Source organism: Monopterus albus, unplaced genomic scaffold (assembly GCF_001952655.1).
Source record: "Monopterus albus unplaced genomic scaffold, M_albus_1.0 scaffold94.1, whole genome shotgun sequence".
Taxonomy (NCBI): Eukaryota; Metazoa; Chordata; class Actinopteri; order Synbranchiformes; family Synbranchidae; genus Monopterus; species Monopterus albus.
The window spans coordinates 1,952,698-1,974,728 of record NW_018127974.1 but is presented as its reverse complement, the minus strand read 5'-3'; the positions used below and the strand labels follow the sequence as shown (position 1 = coordinate 1,974,728).

General features: G+C 40.9%; 1 protein-coding gene across 5 annotated transcripts; it reads right to left on the bottom strand.

Annotated features, from left to right (window-relative positions):
* Positions 1-1,442: 1,442 nt before the first annotated feature.
* On the bottom strand, positions 1,443-17,167 carry mocs1 (molybdenum cofactor synthesis 1). 5 transcript variants are annotated; one of them, XM_020608663.1, is made up of 11 exons: positions 16,836-17,166; positions 15,870-15,981; positions 13,600-13,767; positions 9,096-9,260; positions 7,395-7,456; positions 6,448-6,559; positions 5,987-6,099; positions 4,987-5,097; positions 4,665-4,785; positions 4,524-4,571; positions 1,443-4,405 (listed from the first exon to the last, which is right to left on the bottom strand). In XM_020608663.1, the coding sequence occupies exons 1-11, from the start codon at positions 17,034-17,036 to the stop codon at positions 3,318-3,320; spliced, it is 2,301 nt and encodes a 766-aa protein (XP_020464319.1). In that variant the 5' UTR covers positions 17,037-17,166; the 3' UTR covers positions 1,443-3,317. The 5 variants fall into 5 exon arrangements, with proteins under 5 accessions (XP_020464319.1, XP_020464318.1, XP_020464320.1 ...); XM_020608662.1 differs by having other exon boundaries at positions 1,443-4,408; positions 16,836-17,165; XM_020608665.1 differs by having other exon boundaries at positions 4,315-4,405; positions 4,509-4,571; positions 16,836-17,167.
* Positions 17,168-22,031: the final 4,864 nt, after the last annotated feature.

Below are 22,031 nucleotides of genomic sequence, written 5' to 3'. Positions count from 1 at the left end.
TCACCCTCTCCACTTCGAGCCCCCGGATGAACAGTGGCTGATGAGTTCTCCTCTCCTTCCTCATGTCCACTATCATCTCCTTCGTCTTGTCTATGTTGAGGCTGAGATTATTGTCCTTGCACCAAGACACCAGACCGGCCACCTCCGATAAGGTGAAGCTCAAGGAGGTTCAGTATGCCCTGAAGAGGAGTTTGAGGCTGGTAAAAGTGGATTATAAGAGGAAGGTTGAGGGTAAGATACAGCAGAGTAACTTTGATACTAGGGATCTCCATCAGCATCTGGACCAAATAGACTGAAGTCCAGATGCTGGACTTCAGAAGTGCCTTGCTGGACTGCTACCTTGACACATTGTTAATGGTGCTGCTGTTGCTGCCACTGCTGATGCTGATACTGTTCTGACCACCACCATCACCTGTTTGTATGGCTATAGCTGATCCTTCTCTTCCCCCATGTCCTCCATTGTGTTTTCCTGTTCCAACATTTGTACTTCTTCAGCATGCTGATTGCCTGACAGCCCCCGCACTAGTACCCTCACACACATTATTTCCCTCCCATTCTATACATTCCTCATAAAATTCATTATCACTATTTTAATGTGTTCCCTGTTTGACACCACCTCATATAGTTCTTGGTACATCCTGCTCAGGTTGTTTACCCACTCCCTCAGCATGGCGACATCCGTGTCACTACCTAGCGGTCTTGTTGGCAAATTTATAACTGCCAAATGCTGCCATTCAGCTATGGGTATAGGCACGTTATCATTGTCTTTACTGGGGGGACATGAAGGTGTACTTAGACCTGTAGCCATTCTCAGAGCCAGCCTGAGGTACAAGCATCTGCTTAGGGCCCCCATGAGAGCTTGATGTCCCACAAGAGATTTTGTTTATGCATATGAGCACTGTAATGGCAGAAACTGACACCCGCTGATCTCATCTGACCTCATAAAGAAAAACAAATGGGGAGGCTGACACAGGATCAGTCAGCAACTACAAGATGGGCCACAGAAAAGTAGCCCGTGTACCCTTATTGCCTGTGGCACCGGTATTGTAGGCAGGCTATGTTTCTGTGGCCCACCCTGTATTTTGATAATTGTTTATAGCATTGTTACGGTGTTTCTTACTATTGTCAGAATTTGTACAAACCAGTCAATGAAGTAATGGAGAAAACAGGCTAACCAGCAAATTAATCCATAATGAAAATAATCGTTAGCTGCACCTCAACCAACTCCAGTGGTAACATCCTGCTTTGACAGAAGTGCATGAGCAATAATAATGTAACATTAATAATATTCAAACAGTCCAGGAGATGTGTTTCTACTTCGAATACTCAAAGTCCTTTGGTTTCCTCACTATCATGGAGACACTGCTGAGCTCTGTAAACTCAGAAGTTCTTTAAGGTTCAGTTTGTTGAAATCTGTGACCCAGACTGTTGTAATGGTGGGAGGCAGGTGGCGTTCAGGGTTTCAGAGGCTCCAGGAAACCATCTGTTAATGACTGTGTTATTCTGATAGGTCAGGTTGTCTTCTGTAAAAACATGTTATCGAGGAGAGACAGGGCTGAGTCCTACATACGTATGTGATCACATGGAGGGGTCTTCAGAAGGATGTTAATACTACGAGCTGATGTGGTGCATGAACACAGTACAACACAGGATGAAGACGACTTTGTAGTTTCTATTCAAGGTCAGTGAAGAGAGCACAGGGACTTAGGTCATGTATGTATATGACATATGTACATCTAGACTTTATCTGCATAGAGCTGTAGTTCATCTTAGCAGCCGTTTTGTGTGTTGTTCTCATGTTGATGCTTTTGTGTGAATAACTGTATCACTTTCATATGAGGTGAACAAAGTTAAGACATCACAGAAGAAAATGTAGAATATTAAAATTTATATACAAGAAAAAGAAATGCTAAATGAGCTAAACTGTTATCTGCAGTGCAGACCAGACAACACAGTGAATAAATGTGACACATACTGTAATACCTGGAGGCTACATCGGCTTTCATTTCATCAGGCAGTCCAAGCAAAGAATAACTCAGCTTCATACAATTGTATATTATGAGCAATCATCAAATCAGAAAATACAAAGGGTCATGTTCATTCTGAAGGGACAAATAAAACAAAAACTACAGCTTTGCAGTTGTATTCCTCATGGGAATGGACAGATGTGAGGTCACCTTTGACCACCACTAATCAGCTCATCCTTGAGTCGAAGTGCCAAATTCGAACAAACTGCCTCAAGGTGTTCCTCACATAGCGTTTTCACAAGAATCATATGGACAGACAGACAACCCAAAAACACAATGCCCCTGGCTGTGGCTATGCACAGAGGCATAAAAACAACTGTAAATCCTCAGCGGTATCATAGGTTATTAGTATCATCAGTCACTATTTTAGAGGAAAAGCTAAAGACATTACAGTCATCCTCTCCTGTAATGTGGTATGAGTACAAAACTCCAGCATTCAATTTCTACAGGTGTAAACAGAAAAAGATGTTTTTTAATGAAGTCCAGTAAATTCACAACTTGACACTGATTAATTTACCAACTGCCATCATGAACAAATTATGGAAGTCACTTCTCTGGGAAAAGGCAGACTTGATACAACTGAATTAACTTCAAAATTAAATTATAAAACCACTTATACTCCTGTAAATTATGGCAATGCAACTGTGTGGAGGAACACAGAGTAGGCTATGCGGTATTTCACAGTCCAGGCCACTGGAATATACACTGCTCAGCTCTTATTATTCTACTGCTGTTGCCTCCTGTGCCAGCTTTCAGCTGAGCTTCATTTTAAATGGAGTTATCTGTGAAGGTCATATGGATTCAGTAATGTGGAGGTCCTCAGTTTGTTTCTTCACTGGAAAACCTCCAGGCAAAATGAAGTACTGGGGTGCCCTCTAGAGACAGAGACACACTGCAGCCCTACACCTGTGCTAAGTCTTTCAATGTTGCAAGTCTTTTTCCTGAATAACTCTAAAATTACTTCCAAAAAACCTGCTAAATTAAAGTAAACAGAAACACTGTTTAGACAGCATGAATCATATCGCACGGGAAGTACTTAAACTGGTAAACTATCACTGGAGTAAGCTATTAGCAGAGGTTAGCAAATTAAGGCTAAGACCCCTAAGTGTAAATTTTCTACGTGATTACATCTTTCAAATAATTCTAATGGCATAAAACTTTGTTTGTAGAGTAATATTACCATTCTGATGAAAGCTGGGGCAGCCACTATGCTTACAGTTCATGTATTCTCAGCTTTCCTGGGTCACATTCACTGGTGTGTGGGTGTGTGTGTGTGTTTGGGGGTAGGTGTCAAAGATGACAATGAAAGTCCCTCTTCCCACCTGTCTTACTGACCAGCTTTACATCTGTGATTATGATGCCATGGCTCACTGCCTTGCACATGTCATAGACCGTCAGCGCTGCCACAGAAACAGCTGTCAAAGCCTCCATCTCCACTCCTGTCCTGTCCGTAGCGCAGCATGTTGCTGTGATGACTACAGCGTTCTGCAGCTCATCCAGAGCAAAGGTAACAGAGGTGTGGTCTAAGGGCAGCGTGTGGCAGAGCGGGATGAGGGTTGATGTCTGTTTGGAAGCCATAATGCCGGCCAACTGCGCCACAGCCAAGGCATCACCCTTAGACAGCTGGTTATCCCGAAGCAGATGGAAAGCAGTGGGACCCAGGATGACAGTGGCATGGGCTGTGGCTGTTCGACGTGTGGGCAGTTTCCCCCCAACATCCACCATGGTGGCTCGGCCCTGGGCGTCTGTATGTGTCAGCTGGGCTCCAGTGGTTTCGTCCAGGGAATTGTTGGACAGGTTTGTGCCCAACTTTGAACTCGCAGGGTCTTCATTGGAACTGTGGTTGTGGCATGGCCTCACACTGTGGTGTGGTGGACTTATTTTGGCATTCATTAGTATTGTGCATAAGACAGGTCTTCCTGAGGTCCTGAGTATGTGGGTCTTTAAAGTACTAGGACCTCTGGCTTGTGTGTACCTGACACAGTCTTCAATAGTGTTGTTCATGACATTTGTGTGTGTAGTAAAACTAGTAAACTTGGTGTGACAACTGCCAAACCCAGAGAAGTAAAGGGGTGCTACATTATGGAGGCTGCCCCTTACATGAGGCTTTTCTCTGTTGATATGTGACCTAACAGGGGAAGACCAGCTCATTAAGGTTTTAGAGCAGTAAATATGAGCTGCCTGTTTTGAAGTAGTGGCATCTGGAAGGCACAAAAACTCCTCTCTATTCAGAAGTCTCCTGCTGCCCGAAAGACATGTGTGAGGAGCTGCTGCTGCAGAGAGGAATGTGGAATTGTTTGTGAGCTGGGAAACCACGGGGAAAGTCCCCTGGATCTCTTGTGACTTTGGCAGTGACAAAGGCTGTTGGAAGGTGGTGCCTGCTGGAAAAAGAGAACGGTAGTCAAACACATGGACACAAGACAATAATAACATCACAAATACATCACGACTGTGCAGTGACGGAGAGAGATTTGTACGTACAGCCATGTCACCCACCAATTAGGATCATAGGCCTGTTCTTCATCTGGGAGATGCTGAACATGCCTGAAGAGACAGACAGGGGGAGTTGACCTGCCATCAAACTTCTCAGTAATCTGTGAGTATTCTCCACAAATGATGTGATGTACACAAGTCTACCTGCATGTTGTTTCTTCTTCCTGCCCACAGCTGCCCCAATGGTGTGCAGCAGCTCTGCATCTGATGCCCCAGAGCGTAACAGATCTCTGAGAGACACCTCGGAGTTACCAAACAAACACACCTGAAAGAAGGTAAGGCATTGAACACAGAATCACTGAGGCTCCAAACTGAGGGATTTTCTCAACCAAGGATGAGGTTATTTATCTCTAGATTTACATGTAAACCTAGACAGTGCACACACACAGAATGTGCACAACAGTACATTAACACAGATCACATTAACAGCTCCTTGAAATCCAGCAAAGCACAACTGTGGCTTTACCTTCAGGTTGCCATCTGCAGTGATGCGTAAGCGGTTGCAGGAGCCACAGAAATGGTCAGACATGGAAGTGATGAAGCCCATCTGACCTTGGAAGCCTGGCACTTTGAATGTCTGTTACAAAACAGAGAAGAGCATCAAACATTTGTCCATGTGGAAGATTTAAAAGTGGGTACAAGCATGCAAACCAATGATATATGAACATGATTTGGCTCATACCAGGCCATGTGGAGCATGTTTCACAAGACTGTGAATGCTGATTTCAGTTTTCTGTTGGCTAACCCATGAATCCATAATTCCACCTCTACAAATATGTGTTGCACATTCATTAATGTGCCAATGGAACTATCAAAACATTTCGAAGAGAAATTTTAAATAGCACACACCAGCCCAACATGAATACATTGCATTAATGAAAAGTTTTGTAAAATTTGTTTATATTTGCTAAATGCAATTAAGTTGGTCAGTGAAAACACTGAAAACTAGTGATGCACTGAAATGAAAATTCTGGGCCGAAACCGAAACCGAAAATTTAGGATGCATATATATATATATGATGGGTGGGGCGGGGCAGGGCATTTTTGGCGTGTTTTTTTTATTCCTTGCTTTTTGGCTGGAGAGACGGTTCCTCTTCTCATTAAGCACATGAGATGCTGCACTGAAGAGTCTCTCACCGCTGACATGCTTTGTCGTTGATGGGGAGACGCGTGATATAACAGCTCCAGCGTGAGTGAAACCTAACCTGTGCTGAGCGAGGATATGATGGGTGGGGCGGGGCAGGGCATTTTTGGCGTGTTTTTTTTATTCCGGCCCGAAATAAAAATGGCCTTTTCGGCCGAAAATGTTCGGTGGCCGAAATTTCGGTGCACCCCTATTGAAAACCTTTTCTTTTTGTCAGTTAAACAAAGGCTCAAGCAAATTAACTATTTAGTTTTTGTTGCATTTTAGAAAAGATCCCAACTTTTCTGGAAATGGGGTTTGCAGTACAATTGGAGTTACTGACCTTTGCGGTGTCTGTGTGCCCAGTCTGAAGCATTTCCAGGTTGGGCCACTGCTGCCTGATGTGGTCCAGCATCTCCTGGTAACTCACCATCTTCTTAAAGTTCCACTTGTTGCCTACAGAGCAAAGAGGCCGTTTGGGTCAGCGCAGGGTGTAGCATATCAATACCATTAAACTGACAAACTTTGTAAAAGCTTAGTCTACATAAAACCAAGCCGTTCCAAGGGGCTAAAACATTCTATGCCATTATAATACAATTTTACTGGTGATATGTGATGCCCATATAAGTTAACTGAAATCTGAATATGAAATATTCAACCGGACAGTGTACATTTGAAACCTGCTGCAGGAGCAATGGCCATTTTATAACAGAACTGCCACATTTAAATTCCTGTTCATGCCTAAGCTATGCATTTAAATCTGTCTCCCTGTGCAAGAAGACACCGTGGGAAGCGATCACTCACCATCAAAGGGCATGTATTCAATGAAGCGCACCTCCAGAGGCTTCTTCTCTGAGAGAGCCACAAAATCTAACAGCTCATCCTCATTGACGCCTCGCATGACCACACAGTTGACCTACAGAGGCACACAGCAGCAGGCACACGGATCACTATGCTGTACATTCATCTTCCCAGAAGGCTTTTATGTCTCAACTGTAATGACACCAAATTCAAAGCCATGTGCACACAGTAGCTGGACTATATAGCAGGGATTTTCAACCAGTGGTCCGCAGCCATTAGTAGCCACGAAGGCATTGCAGGTGGTCCCTGACTATCTATTCAACAATGTTTCACTGTAGGAATCGTTCCTTTTCTTTTAGATTTTGAACTAATTTCCATGTCTTACTTACTGCTTGTGAATTTATGCAAACATGTACATATATACATTTATGCAAATACAGTATACAACATTTAGAAAAGCCAAGGTAACTTTGAGGATTAAAAGAGTGCCCATACGGTCTATCCACCCCACAACAGTGGTCCTCAAGTCATTTCTTACTCAGAATGGTGGTACCCGGGTAACAATTAGTTGAAAACCCCTGCTTTATAGCAACTACACTGGCATCTGCAAAAATAAAATGCCTCACAAGAGATGCATGTATCAATATTTAATTGCCAAACCTTTGTTTGGTGCACTGCTAATGTGTTTTAATGTTTATAAGTTCGAGAAGAAGACCTTAGCAGGAAAGCTAATGTGGTTCATTGTTCAAAGTCTGCGGCTCTTGTGTTGTGTGACCAAGTGCTCTGTCGATGACCACAGAAATAGGAAAATTAAAAAAAAAAAGACAAATAAAGGAGAATCAATAACAAACAAAATGATCAGGAAAAAAATGTATACTCTAGGTGAGGTGAAAATATAGTAAACATTTCTAGGTAAATGCAAATTGGAAAAGAAAAGGTGAGCCTAATACCTTGACAGGGTTGAATCCCATGTCAAGGGCTTTATCAATGCCCTCCATGACCTTGTGGAACCCTGGGAAAAAAAAAGAAATTGATGACATTTAAACTTAAGATGATAACATTCTGCATTTAACATATTACTGCTGCCTTGGCATCTTTAAATTCAGTGTTATCTATTCCAATCTGAGGTGGAGATGGTGGGTGACTGATGGGATGTTTTAGGTAACACAGCACACTCCTGGGATCACTTTGAGACCCTGAATAACTCTCTGATCTTCTGCAAACCACTGATATGTAAACAAGGCTATGAGACAAGATTTCATTCAGGCTCTAATGTGTGCTAAGCCTTTGGGGAAAGAAAAAAAAATGAGGTTGCTTTGTGCCAGTACCGCCATCACTCTTTTGTCTTGCATTCATTTCCTAATCTCAGCTAGGCCATCTGTGTGTGCTTTCCACAAGCCAAGCACCCAGAGCTCTGGCCTGCTATCACCTCCAGCCCAGGTGCATTTATAGAAAACAGGCTCCTTCTGTAACCCAGTGGGACTGACCCACAACAGCCACAACAAATACACACAGTGTTGGTTTAGGTTTTGTAACAGAAGTAAAACAGCAGAGTCAAAGTAACACTATTACACTATTTTCTAGAACTAAAAGTCTTAGTGTAAAAAAAACTGCGGACAAAACCACACAAGCTGCGTGTGTCTGTGTGTGGTTGTTCGTCTATGTGTTAGCCCTGCGATGGATTGGCGACCTGTCCAGGGTGTACCCCGCCTTCGCCCGATTGCCGGCCAGGATTGGCTCTGGCCCCCCCCGTGACCCCGTTCAGGGACTAAGCGGTAGAAAATGAATGAATGAACCACAACAAGGACAATAGTAAAACACGATGCTGACCATCTGTGCATTACAGACCCTGTGAATCCATTTGTGTCCATAATTATACTGTCAAGAAGAGCATGAATGTGTTGACCACTGCATGAAAAACATATGTACATGGAGTAAAAACTGTTATAAATACTTTTAGAGATAACTCAGCAGCCTTACCACTCTAGGTGCTGAATCTTTCTCTTCATAGAGACCAGTGCACAGTATTTATCAATTTCAACTATTTTAATAAAGGTTCATACAAAATGGAATGTTTTGAACAGTACAAATGAAATTTAAAAGTTGAATCTATAGTAGATCAACCTCATCATCAGTGAGCCGTGGGCGTCCATGACCCTGTCTCCAGTCCACCATGTATCCTTCCTTAGACACTGTTGGTAGGTACTAACCACTACAGACCAACAACACCCACCAAGACCTGCAGACTGGGAGATGCTCTGACCCAGTCATCTCACCATCACAGGTTGGCCCTTGTCAAAGTCACTCAGATCCTTACACTTACCCATTTCTCCTGCTTTCAACACATCAACTTTGAGGACTGAATGTTCACTTGCTGTCTAATATAGCCCACACACTGACAGGTGCCACTGTAACAGATAGTCAGTGTTGTTCACTTCACCTGCCAGTGGTCATAATGTTGTGGCTGATCGGTGTACGCCACTGCTCCAGGTCTGAATTCTTAAGCTATATTATCCAACAATCTCTATTATCACAAGATTATCTTGTAGCAGAGAATCAAAATGTGTTTCTAAGCTTTTTTTACACCATTACATCTATTGTTATGTGGTATACTTCAATCAATTTCCTGTGTGTCATGAAGTCAACATTACCTTTGCGCCTGACAATAAACTCAAATTTAGCAGGCACCAGGGAATCCAGGCTGATGTTAATCAGGTCAAGGCCAGCATGTTTCAGCCTAGGGAGAAGTCTGGCCAGGTTCATGCCGTTGGTCGTTACTGCAATGGTTTTCAGGCCCTCCAACTTCCTCAGCTCTGCTGTAGAGGGAGCGCAGATGTTTGAACGAGAGAAAAACAGAGGGAGAGAAGGAGACATGAAGGAAGAGAAATGTGGAGTAAGCATAAGCATTTGTGTACAATATTCCCATGAAACCAGCTGCACCAGTTGTTAGCAAGTTCAGACTTAACCTAATAATAATACACAGTAAACAACAAAATTTATTCTCAACCTTTTGTAACTTAAGGCCCACTTTTAAAAAATTAAAAATTTGACAAGGACCACCTTGTCAAATAAATGAGAAAAAACATGTTTAGTGTATGAATTTAATGTATTCAGGGTCACGCCACATGCTTTGATGCCTTTACTGGTGCAAGGTTGTGTCGCACATCATTTTGTCATTTCAACAATCTATTTTGTTTCACTGCAGCCAAGAAAACGATGGCTAGCTAGCTAACAGCAGCAAAACACATCTGTCACTTCCTACTGATGTGTCATGAGTGGTGTTGTGATATTCAAATTTAAGTTACTTATGTGAATTCTTGAAAACATTCAGTAAATGTCTAGCTTTACACTATTACTACTACTAATACTACCAATAGCATCTGTAGTGTTCACATACTCATTTTGCACATGCATAATTGCACAGTCACTGCTGAGTATTTGCACTCCGTGGCTCCCACATAGCATATATTCTCTCTAAATTATATTGTGTTCTTGTTGTATTTTTATTTGCTCCCTTCACTTGCTGCTTTAAAGTGCCTTAGATTTGTGATTTTACTGCCTATTTAGATTTGTGTTATTGCTCATCTACTTTATATTTCACTTGTATTGTTGTGGCATTCTAAGAATTTTCATTGTGCAGGCTCTCCCCTTCAATTGTTCTCAACTTCATCTGTTTTCTTCTCTTCTCTTTCAAAGTTCATAAATGATGTACATATGAAATACGTAGAGAAACCTCTCAGTATTCAGGAACTGCACTTCTTTTTCTGACAAGATGTACATTTTTTGACAAAGATGGCCAAAACCACAGAGTGCTAAGTCTCCCATTCAGTCCCATTGTAAGAGGCACCGAGAAACTCTCATCCAGCTCTTTCTGACTGCACCACTACTTCCTGATACTACTAATACTTCTAACATTAGCAATGCGTAGACTGACCTTCTTGGTCAATCTATGGGCTTGGTCATCCTTATTTCCTTCCTCTCATCCTTATTTCCTTCCATACTTCTTGCCTTCTTTCCTTTATTCCTCCCATTCTTCTATCATCATTTGTTTCTCATCTATTTCCTCTGCCCTCCACACCTTTCTTTCATCCTTTTTATTCATTTCCTTTTGTATTCCTTTCTCCTTTTTTGCTATCCTTCTCCTCTCCTTTCTTGCTATCCTTCCTTGCTCCTTTGTTTCCTTTCTTTGCTTTCTCTTTCCTTCCCTTGTTTCTTATTTTTTCTTTCCTTCCGCTTTTCTCTCTCATTTCTGCTTTTGCCTTCTTTTCCTTTTGTAATTTGCTTTGTCAACTTTTTATTATTTGGCTCCACTTTTATATCTTTAAATGCAGTAGCATTTCAACATTTAGCAACTTCTAAGCATAACAGCTCTCTCAATGTAATTTCTTCAGAAATGACCTTATTTTGGTTTTATCTGACCAAAGAGTGTGCTACCAATATTCAAAAGGCATTGTTTCATGTTCTTTGGCAAAGTCTAATCTTGTAGTTCTGTGAGCAATGGTTTACTTCTTGAATGTGTTAACTTTATGCAGTGTCCTTTTCACTGTATCACCAGCCACAGAAACAGATTTCCACTGATAATTCTTGTGCCAAGTGAGAAGCAAGTACCCCAGCCACTGCATTCTGTTATCAGACGTGGTAAACGCTTTACTGTCCCAACGTTTCTGGAATGTGTTGCAGGCATCAAAATTGAAGTGTTTATTTTAAACCAAGAATAGAATTAATGGGGTATATTTCTACTTATGTTCAGTAGCTACTGATGCTCTTATATCCTCTTGTCTGATCTTATCAAGTCTTACAGTGTGCTTTTTTTTTTTAATACCTGTTCAGGTAATTCCTTACCATGTGAAGCCATGTTGCATTACACACAACCCAGGCCAAAAATGAGAAAGCTGGTGTGTTCACAAGTTCTTTTATAATACTGTCATGCAAAGAGACCTAGAATTACATGGAATCACTTGTCAGAGTGGTCACAGGTACCCTGACTTTTGTATTACAAGTAGTTTGCAGGGGTGTACTCAGGTTTGCTGTATATGAGCATGTGCTAAGTAGAGATTTATGCATCACTAATTTAAAATGGCTAAGAGTAGCTGTTAAATATTTAACCCAGGATGGCGTCATGCCAGATGTACCTGGTGCAATGGACAAAATGATGACCCATTTAGTTGAAAAGTATATTTGGTATAGAAAATATAGTTTACATACACTTGATCAAAAATGTTCATATTTATTTTTTAATCACAACTTTAATTTACAAAAGCTAACAAAACATAGGCCTACCCCAAATGGCAAAACATTATACTAATAATATCAAACGAAACAATTTGTCAGTTAGCTTTAAAAAATTGCAATTATATTGGCTGATTCCAATTTTATTTCTTTCTAAGAACTGTAATTGTCAGCATACACAGACAATTTTCTAACTTTCCTTTAATGAAAAATTAAACTGTAATACAAATAAAACATTGTATTAAGGTCCTTCTCACTCTTTTTACCCTCCAACTCAAAATGAAGTGCAACAGTTGTACTTCTCCAGATATAAACAGGTGCAACAGGTAAGAGAAACAGAAGAACGTCCGTCACTACTGAGCACACAGTTCTTTTCAAGTGTGTGTACTTTGTATCTCCTGTGTTTTACCTCGGGTTGGACACACTGTACATACACATGAATTTCACATGGAGTCATTAATTCCCTCACTGTGTACTATTTGTCAGGGTTCTGGAAGTAGTTTTCCCTTCTCCAGTGAGTTTCTGTAGGCTCCTCTGTGCGCTGTTTGAACATCTGGCGCTTTAAATGCACTACTGAACACGTGTCCAGTACAGACATGAGCGCAAGCCTCATGCGAGGTGCACGTGAGATGCTACATGCTGCACACATTAAGCTTTTTGGTCTGTGCCACTACACACGCAGCGTAGACTGTGGTGCCTCTAAATCTGATCAGCACAGAATCAGAAATCTCAGAGTGAATCTCAGGCTGGTCACAGATCAACGCTGAAAACCGGCCGTTTACGAACTTTACACACCAATCCAGGTGATGTAGTCAGGTGAGTACAACTGCATGAGGCAGCTAAGTATCTTTACCAAGGAAAGGAAAACAGTGAATGTACATTTTTGATAACATTCTACTAACGTCATGGATGCACCATGAAAAAAAATATACACTCTTCTCGTTTTCACCTCCTGTCAGACAACCAACAACAAAAAGCTCAAAAGTCTGGCTACTGTTCCCATTTAACATATAAATGATTCACTCTAGTAAACTTTAATGAGAGTCACGTTGCCCTGTCACATGACAAAATGGCAACTGTTGATTTTATGGGGCTGATGGCTGCCTGTGGTCCTCACTGGCCTTTTCAGTGCCAATTGCACTGCATATAAACAGTGAAAGCTGGTTGCATCAATGTTTGTAGTGGTACAAGAACGCAAGAATTTGTGTGACTTGGTCCTTCATGATTTAAAGGATAAGGCCAGTCATTTTCTATATCAATAATATTTTCAGCAATCACCATGAAGAGACTAAAACGGACATTGAATTGCCTCCACTTATGATTTTCTGTCGTTCTGTCAGCTTGCTCGTCTGTGATAGATCACCCCTGCACATGGTGATGGTTTTTATTACAAAACCCCAGACCCAACTATTTTGCACCAAAGGCTCCAAGTGGCCACAATGTCCTAAAATCGGTACAAGTCAGGGTCAAGTGAGCATGCACGAAATCTTGTGCAAGCTCTCTGCTTTGTTTAAAGTCCGCTAGCTCCTCACACTCAGGTCTGGGGTTTGCTAATGAAGAAATATATCCCGCAGTGCAGCATGTGCTTTTAATTTTTTAGAACAACAACGGAGGTCTATGGCACAGACAAACAAGCTGATCCAGGACTGACAGACATTAACCATGAGTAGAGGCAAGTCACTGTTGGCTTTAGTCTCTGTACGGAGATTGCTAAAAATACTGTTAATACAGAAAATGACCAGCTTTATCCTTTAAAATAATAAAATGCAATATCAAGTAGTAGTGCACACACCCATGTTTCTACATAAGTTATGGTGAACTAATGAGACAGGCTGGCAGCCACCAGAATCACAATGATGTCATGCCTTAATACACCTTAGTAATAGCTGAAATAACCAGCCCCCATCACACTGATGCTTTTCTTACCAATAATATCCAGCACATCAGGTCTGATAAGGGGTTCTCCTCCAGTGAGGCGGATTTTGTCCACCCCCTCCCGGACGAAGAGGCGAGCCAGGGTCATTATCTCTGAGATGGACAGGAGCTGGCCCCGTGGTGTAAGCTTTACCCCCTCCTCTGGCATGCAGTACTGACCTGAAAATGGGAAGAGGAGTAAATTGCCACTCAACGGATGCCTTTACCCTACATTAGCAAGGGTTTATGTTTTTGTTTGACAAGCAAAAGTCAATGATGATCATCCAATTCAACATAAACCTTTTTCAGATAGGAAGCATTTACACTGTCACACACAAAAAAGCTGGAGAAACACATTTCCTACATTGCAGTAGGTGTTTTGTTTAAAACTTTCACACATTCACACTTACTGTTGTGTGTGTGTGTGTCTTTATTAATCTAGAATACATACCCACAGCTTGTTTCTGATGGGAGCGTTTATCTGTGTATTTTTCTTGGCTGCTACAGATCAAGGTCAGTTGTCATCGAAAGCGTTTTGTCACTGGCCCCTCTCACACAACACATAAAACTCCCAATTTTTCAATTGTGTCAGTCCACACCAACTCAGAGACCTGCGTTTTCTTCCCTTCTGGTGTGTTTAATAAAGGGTAATCCCCACAGAGTGTTTGTCCGGTCACTGACCTGCTGACAGACAGACAGCTGTCCTGACGACATTGATGCTGCACAGAGGTCGGAGTCGGTGTGGACTGAACAGATCTAATGTTTCAGTAGCTTATGTGCTGTACGTATGCGGTGGACTATCAAAATCAAAGTTTAAGTTTTGCATCGATGTCATCAGACTACAAGGTGGCGAGGTATAAGGTCAGGTTTATCTGACCTGCACTCATTCAACCCAACACGAGTGGGTGGAGCAATTCAACCCATTTTTGTGGAAATTTCTCTTTTCTCTCATTGCAGACAAAAATTTTAATCATTGAGAAATGTTTTTATCAACCACATGCTAACAGTGTTGTTTTCAACCAATTATTACAGTACTTCATCACATAAAACCTGAACCAGTAGAACACGTAGTTTGTACAAAGTTTGATATAAGATATCATTTCATTTATATGCAAAGAAACTTAACAAGACTCAAGCAAACAAGAATGAACTAAAAGAACGCAGAAGACAGGCAGAGGACCAACTGTAGACTAACACTGGGGAGAATTTAGAGAATGGGTGAAAAACAACATATGGCCAACACATGCTGGAGACCACGTACAGCACAGTGGAGTCGATCAAATGAGACGACACCACTCAAGCAGATAACTGCTTTTTTTGTCTCCTGTACTGGACACTCCGGTTATGATGAGTTCGCATTTCACATAGTAAGTTTGAGTCAATTTACTATTGTTTGTGTCTAACACTTTCTTTTGCATCTGTGTCTTCTCTTGTACTTAGATTGCTCAGGATTTTTCAATATTACATTCGAATTCTTCTGGGACACTAACTGAAAACTGGAGCCCTGTGTTCTCAGCGAAGATAATTCGCATGGCCAAGAAGAAGAAGAAGAAGACGGCTGACCTTCTCACCAACATAGATTTGCATCCAGCAGGTATTTGCATTTTAAAAATTGGTTCTTGATTCTCAACAATACTGGGATGTGTACCTGCATTTGTCGGACCTATGTAGCGCTTAGCCTCTTCATGGAAAAAGCCTAAGCTGACAATATCACTTACAAAACTCACTGATGCTTGAAACCATTTATTCCTATTCCTGTTTTAGATCATATCTTGATTATTACCTGACTGTTATCTTGTTTTATTGTTCAGTTCAGTGAACTGTGGTAACATTGTTGAATACTGTATCTGTGTATGCTACTTTGTAAACTTGTGTGTCACCGTCTAGTCAGGGCCCCCTTGAGAAGCAGGTTTTAAACCTCTATGAGACTTTACCCTGGTAAAATAAAGGTTAAAATGTTTTTTTAAGTTCTGCTGCTTCCTCCTTCTTTAGTAACAAAGTGTTATTGTCTTGGGACCAACTGTTCTTCAGTACGATGACAACAAATTGTTCAAGCATCTTTGAATCCTATCTGTCCTACAGTGAACCCTGACCTTACCAAGAGGGGGAAAGTGTTTCCAGGAAGATCAGTGAAATCAAACATTATCAGAGTGGTAAAGCTGGTGAGTGTAGTAGCAACAGCAGCACAGTCGTCACTATTGAATGTGGTTTCTTCAAGTACCTGCATAAACTAAAGCAGCTAACAACACCTTTAATATGTCACATTGGGATCACGAACTCACAGCGCAGGTTGCATTTCTCGGTCAGGGAGATGCGCAGGTAGCTGTGCCTCCGGCCAAAGCTGTCGGTCAACAACGGCGAAAAGGGTAGTGTGATGTTGTCTTGAAACGTCTCCTTGGGATGAAGCCATTAGGAAAAAGGCAATGTGGAACTGATCTGACACAGAAACGGCTGATAACGAGCGTACAGTAGGACTGCTAAGTCTTGTTTGGATAATCATTTTTCATCAAACGCAAGATTTTTCCTCTTAAAATATTGGTGTGTTTATTTTATCATATCCTGGTGCCTCAGCCTGTGGATATGGCCTGGCATATTCTGGGTAAAACACAGAGATAAGTATGTGATAACCCTGAATTAGCTACAGTTAAATAAAGGATTATCAGATTAAAGATCTCCCTAAGCCAGCCACAGTGTGGGAGTTGCACATGGCTTTGCAAATGGCTCATGACCTTTGACTGTGATCAGTGGCTGATGTTAGGTCAGAGGTCATGAGCACCATGGCAAACATGTGACTCATTAAAGCTAGTCAAAGAAAGAAATCAACATCTAATATCTGCTCCTCTGGTTTGATCTCAGGAATCTTTCCATCTCCAAAATATTGACTTAGATATTGATTCAGGACTGAGCCAGTGACAGCTGTGAAATTGAAAGTAATTAGGCTTGTAAATAAAGCTGCCATTGTTGACATGAGATACTATTTGCTGCAATAGATTTGCTCTATATGCACTTTGCTTGCGTCGTCCTACAAACCCCCTATACATCACTGACAGAGCTTACCCTTTACTGGGCCGTAAACTGGACAGAGCTTACCCTTTACTGGGCCGTAAACTGGGCAGAGCTAACGCCACGTTACAAAGTGACATAACTTGTCATCTAACGTGCCTTTCTTCAGTAACTGACCTCAGTCCAGTAACTAGCCTGTGATGAGACATCTAACCTCAGCACCAAGTAGAACCTGGAGTCAGTACCTGTCTTGACCCGCTTTTCTGAGATGCGGTGAAGTTAGGAGCGGTCGAGTCTCCAAGTTCAACTTCGTTTTCCCTGCGCGTTGCCCTGGAACACATCCACTGAATACTCGCGTTCACACACTGCACGAAGACTTTCCTGACATTATTCAAATTACTAGGCCCAACAAACAAGCGGCAGCTCATGATAGCCTGAGTAGCCATAGTGGGGGTTTTGGACAGCTCAGATATCTTGTCTCTTGGTTTTAGCGTGAGCCACTCTGCAGTAAAATATGTCACTTAACACGAGAACAACACAGGGAGGGCAGTGAACTGGGTTGCGCAAGTGCTGTTGTATGCTGGGTAGTGTAGTCCGGAGGATAGACGCTGGATGTACAGTTGTTTAAACCTAATTTTAAACACTGAAACAGAATAAGACTGTTAATGTGTGACTCCCTAATTGTTTTTATTTTATTTGTGCTAAAATTTCACATAGCCTTTATGTTTTTTGAGTAAAACTGCTTTTAAATAATTCACAGATTCACAATCTGTGACCATCCATGCCTCTGGAGCCTAGACCTTGTATGGACCTTGCACCCATACAGTTGTGTTTTTCACCTTGTCCAATTTGCACACAAGTGTGATGATATGATCTTGATGTCATCTTAATGTTTCCAGTGAATTAAAAACAAATTACAGTAAGCCTTGTGCTGATAATCTTATGTCAAACTCTGAACCTCTAAGCTGGTTTAAAATTACTTGGTGAACACTGTGATCAAACATACAACAAATATATTTGATTTGGACAGTTTTAAAACATTTTTGAGACATGCTAACTGACACAAGTATGAAGTCACATTTGAAAAAACAAAGACAAGTGAGGAATTCAATTGTAGTGAAACAATCCAACACATTTTAGTGAGGAATAGAGGAAAATGGACTGTGTACTTCATCTCCTAACCTGCCTGCCACAGGACATCCCTGCCTACACTGCTTTTCACAGATGACATACAAAATACTATAGTGTATACAAAATATTATGATGCTGGCTGTGTCTTTTTTCCAGCAACCCTATTCTCCATTCTATTCTAAATGTAGGTTATAATAAAATAACAAAAATCAGATTTAGAATAACACTGAAGCTTTAAGACCAGAAACAGGACTGGGGCGTCCCTAGTTCTGGCTGAGCCCTGCAGTGAGGTAAACGAGTAGAGCAGCATGGATGAACATGTACAGTCCTTTGGTGGATACTACCTGCAATGTGTGAGGTGTCCACTAGATGGCGGTGTAATCTTGCATTTGAAAAATGCCCAGGACGGCTCACCAGATAAATAGAAAAGAAAAATGTGTTTTTGAGTATTCTTTCGGAAGCGCTCTCAGTAAAATCAACTTAACTCAGACACGGGATGACAGTAAATGACAGACTGTTGCCTTGTAGAATAACCATTAAGCAGAAGAGGGTGTCAAGGTGAATGTTCTCTCTGTAAAATGCATATGGCATATGGCAAATGCAACTGCAACGATGTTATTTTTCACAATGCTATCACTATCATCCTATCCACCTACAGTCAAGTCCATATTTATTAAAAAATAGCAAGTCTCTCCCAAAGCTATAAATAGGAGAGCTGTTTGTTTCCTGATGAGTGGTTTTGGATTCTAATCAGCACACCTCGTTTAGACTTAAGAGCCATTTATCTCTAGTGTTTGGCTGTGGCTTGTGTGTGTGAATGGGAAATACTGTGAAGCGCTCTGTGTGTGCTTCATTGCGTAGAAAGGTGCTATATAAGACCATTTATAGTTGCATTAGCTGTGCTAAGTTCAGCCCTGTCAGTAAATTTCTGTATTTTTACAAAACATACCTTTTGTAAGTCAATCGTAGTTACATTTGAACCAGTTAAGTGTGAACACCATATGTTCCTCACCCTGGGCTCCTAAAACCCAGTTACATAGAGTATTATATCTATGTAATACTGGGTCAGTGGACAAGAGGCCCAGGTGGCAGAAGGCTCTCACAGGTCAGTACACTCCACCAGCCTGCACAGTGATCCAATATGTAATTCCCTGCTTTACAGTTTCTTATATTTAACCTTAAATTGACTAACACTGAAAATTCCACCACCCTTTCATGAGTCCTGGGTCCCCCTTCTACATGTTTACTTTTACTCAGCTACATTTCAGAGGGAATACCTTTTCTTCCGCTACATTTACTACATTTACACCTAACATTTACTAGCTACAGTACATTTAATAACTTTTTATCACAACCTCCCCTATATACAGCTCTAACAGTAGGCGGTCGGAGTCATTGTTTTGTCCATCTATTACTGTAATCCATTTATTATTATATTATATTATATATATTGTATATAATCTAGGTATTATAATGATAATTTAATCATAGTTTATTGTGTATATTTATGTTATAAAACAAAATCATGTCTTTACCTGTTAATACATAGATTTTAGCATACAGGCACTTTTTTTGTATTTTTTTTCAGGCATTTTGCCTTTATTATTACTATTCTATGAGGAAAGAGAGGTGGACAGGAAAGAGGAGAGACAGAGGGGTGGACCTGCATCATGGGTTGTTGGCCGAACCCAAACCGCTGACATCGTGCACACATTGTGCTTGCGAATGCAATGCACTGCGCCATAATTGTTTGGGGGAACCCTGGCACTTTTTTTAAAACATTGTTTAACAAAGCAGTTTGTAACACTTAAGCACTGTTAGATTAAAGGTGCAGCACACTGAGTTAATTTCCATTTTCTCAATATGTTTATCTCACTGGCAGTGTTATTTACATGTAGGCTTGGCTTTTTTTATTTATCATTGTCAGGTATGATTATTGTATAAGTGTTTATAGTACATATTGAATACCATGAGAGCCTTTGTACAACTCACCTGTGTGGAAAACGTGGAACTGGCAGTATTATATGCATGAAAGCTTGTCATTGTCCAAATAAATGGAGATCGACTCCAGTAATATCCTTGTGTCTTCATTAGGCTACTAACTAACACAAGAAACCCACTGGTTTCAAATATTTTACAGGGAAGCTAAGATATAGTCATTCATTACTAAGAAAATCCTTTTACAATATCTGTAGCTTGTTATTTCATGGGCAAACATTGGTTTTCATCTTCAACACTGCTCTATGACAAAATGCAGTGTGCTACATTTGATGTCCTTTAACAAGGTGTACAGGTTATTGATCATAAAGGTTATTAGTTATTGATTTTGTTTTCATGCTCCATTGCTTTGCACAGCACAGTGCCAAAGCCTGCTCTATCAGTGATGGCTTATGCAAGTTTCTGTTGCCTTTCACCACTCTCCTTTTAGCACCTGAAATGCATCCAGCTTCGTGGCCACTTCACTTGGATAGAAGAGCATGAAATCGCAGCTTGCCAAGAATCCTGTGAAGCATGCTGATTTCTTCAGTCAAAATTTACCTTGCTGTTTTTGTATGTTTTTCACAGCTCCGTCTCCTCGAAACTGGGCGCTTCTTCAAGCTTCGACTGATGTCTTTTTTGTCTCTGTGTTTTTAGGAGTTGTCAGTCATGCAGCAGTGTTGGAGGCAGCTGATGTTCATGAGTTCATGCAGAATCACACCAAGCCTTAGAAATCACATTTTAATGCAGGTTTTACACACTGCATTTATAAGGTATGGATAGGTTTTCTACAAAGTCCCGTGACAACTGCATCACTGTGTATATTACAGTCAATATAGACTAAAAGACTACAGGTGAATGCTTGAGGCTTAAGTTAGAGGCATTTTCTCAAATTATTGGCTTCATTTTACATTATGCCAACATCACAAAAAAGCTGTGAAATGCCTCTATTTAAGATGCAAAGCGGTCTGTGATCTGAATGCAATCATACCCAGCCTGGATTTGAATATTGTTAAACGTTGCTGTGGTTTTTCAAGGTGTGATGAGCACATTAGCACAAATGAAATGAAGTGTCAACCACAGCTGGAATCAAAGAGCTTCCAAGGAAGACATCACTCCTTCCCTTGACCAACAAAATTTTAACTACCACCTGTACTCTTTAATGTTCCTTTTACAATTATTTTGGCTGCCAACCAGCAGCTTACACTTCCCTGTAGAATTATGCCAACAGGCAAAAAGTGTTGGGTAGTCTGTAAGCCTCTTCGTCCCTTTGAATGGTTGGAATGACTGGTAATTATCCTGTCATGACACAGCAATTAAGGTATTTAGAGCCATCGCCGATTGTGAAAGAGATTCCTCAAATGATAGGCTCACTTCCCACTCTAGTCCAGCAGTATTCTCTCCTATTCTGTGTGGGTGTGATTTACTATTGAAATAGAGGGAACATGAATTTGCATATGGCTAATACCAAGCAGTGTCACACTATAACATCTACTCTCTGGAGCTGTTGTTCTGAGCACTGTGTAATGGAAGAATTAAATATGTTCATATCATCCTTCAATTTAATGGTCAACTGAAAGAAAGACTACTTTTAATATCCTTTGTTCTTGAAATGTATAATTTGCACATATCTTCTTGAAAGAAAGTTGTACGTTGGGGGTGTGTGGGGCTTTTAAAACCTGCATTAACTGATTTATTAGCCACATGGGGGCAAAGCTGTTAACACTCTCTTGATATGTCATCACCTTATAATGTTAATAGAGCAAACATATTACCAAACTCTGGTTTATATACATGCACAGTAGACAAGGATCATTTGAAGTTGTGTCTGACAAATCATCTATCAGTAATATCAGATAATATCTAGCTTTTTAGCTGCTAAATGCTCCACTCTGATCACCGGCTTCCTCTAGCTGCCATCTGGTGCTGGGCAGTAGACTACAGTGAGATTTTAAAGCCTTTTCACCAGTAACACCTGCCTACTGCAGCTGAAAACAACACAGAAGACAGCAGTGAGTGTGAAATAGAACATTATAGTTGCGATCTTTAAAACCAAAACAATGAACTGAAAGATTCTAAAACCCTACCTAGCATTTCAGAGTCAGGTAGCCTTTCTTTGAAGGTTTATCACTAAACAAACAGCCATGGTCTGGGCTGCATGAAGCAACCCCTTTCTTATTACAACCCTGGCCATAGCCATGGTCAGAAGCATTATGTTTTCAGGTTATCTCATTCTTGTGAGCACGATATCTCAAGAATGCCTTGAGGAAATTTCTTCAAACTTGGCAACAATGTCCACTTTACCTCAAGGATGAACTTATTCAATTTTGGCA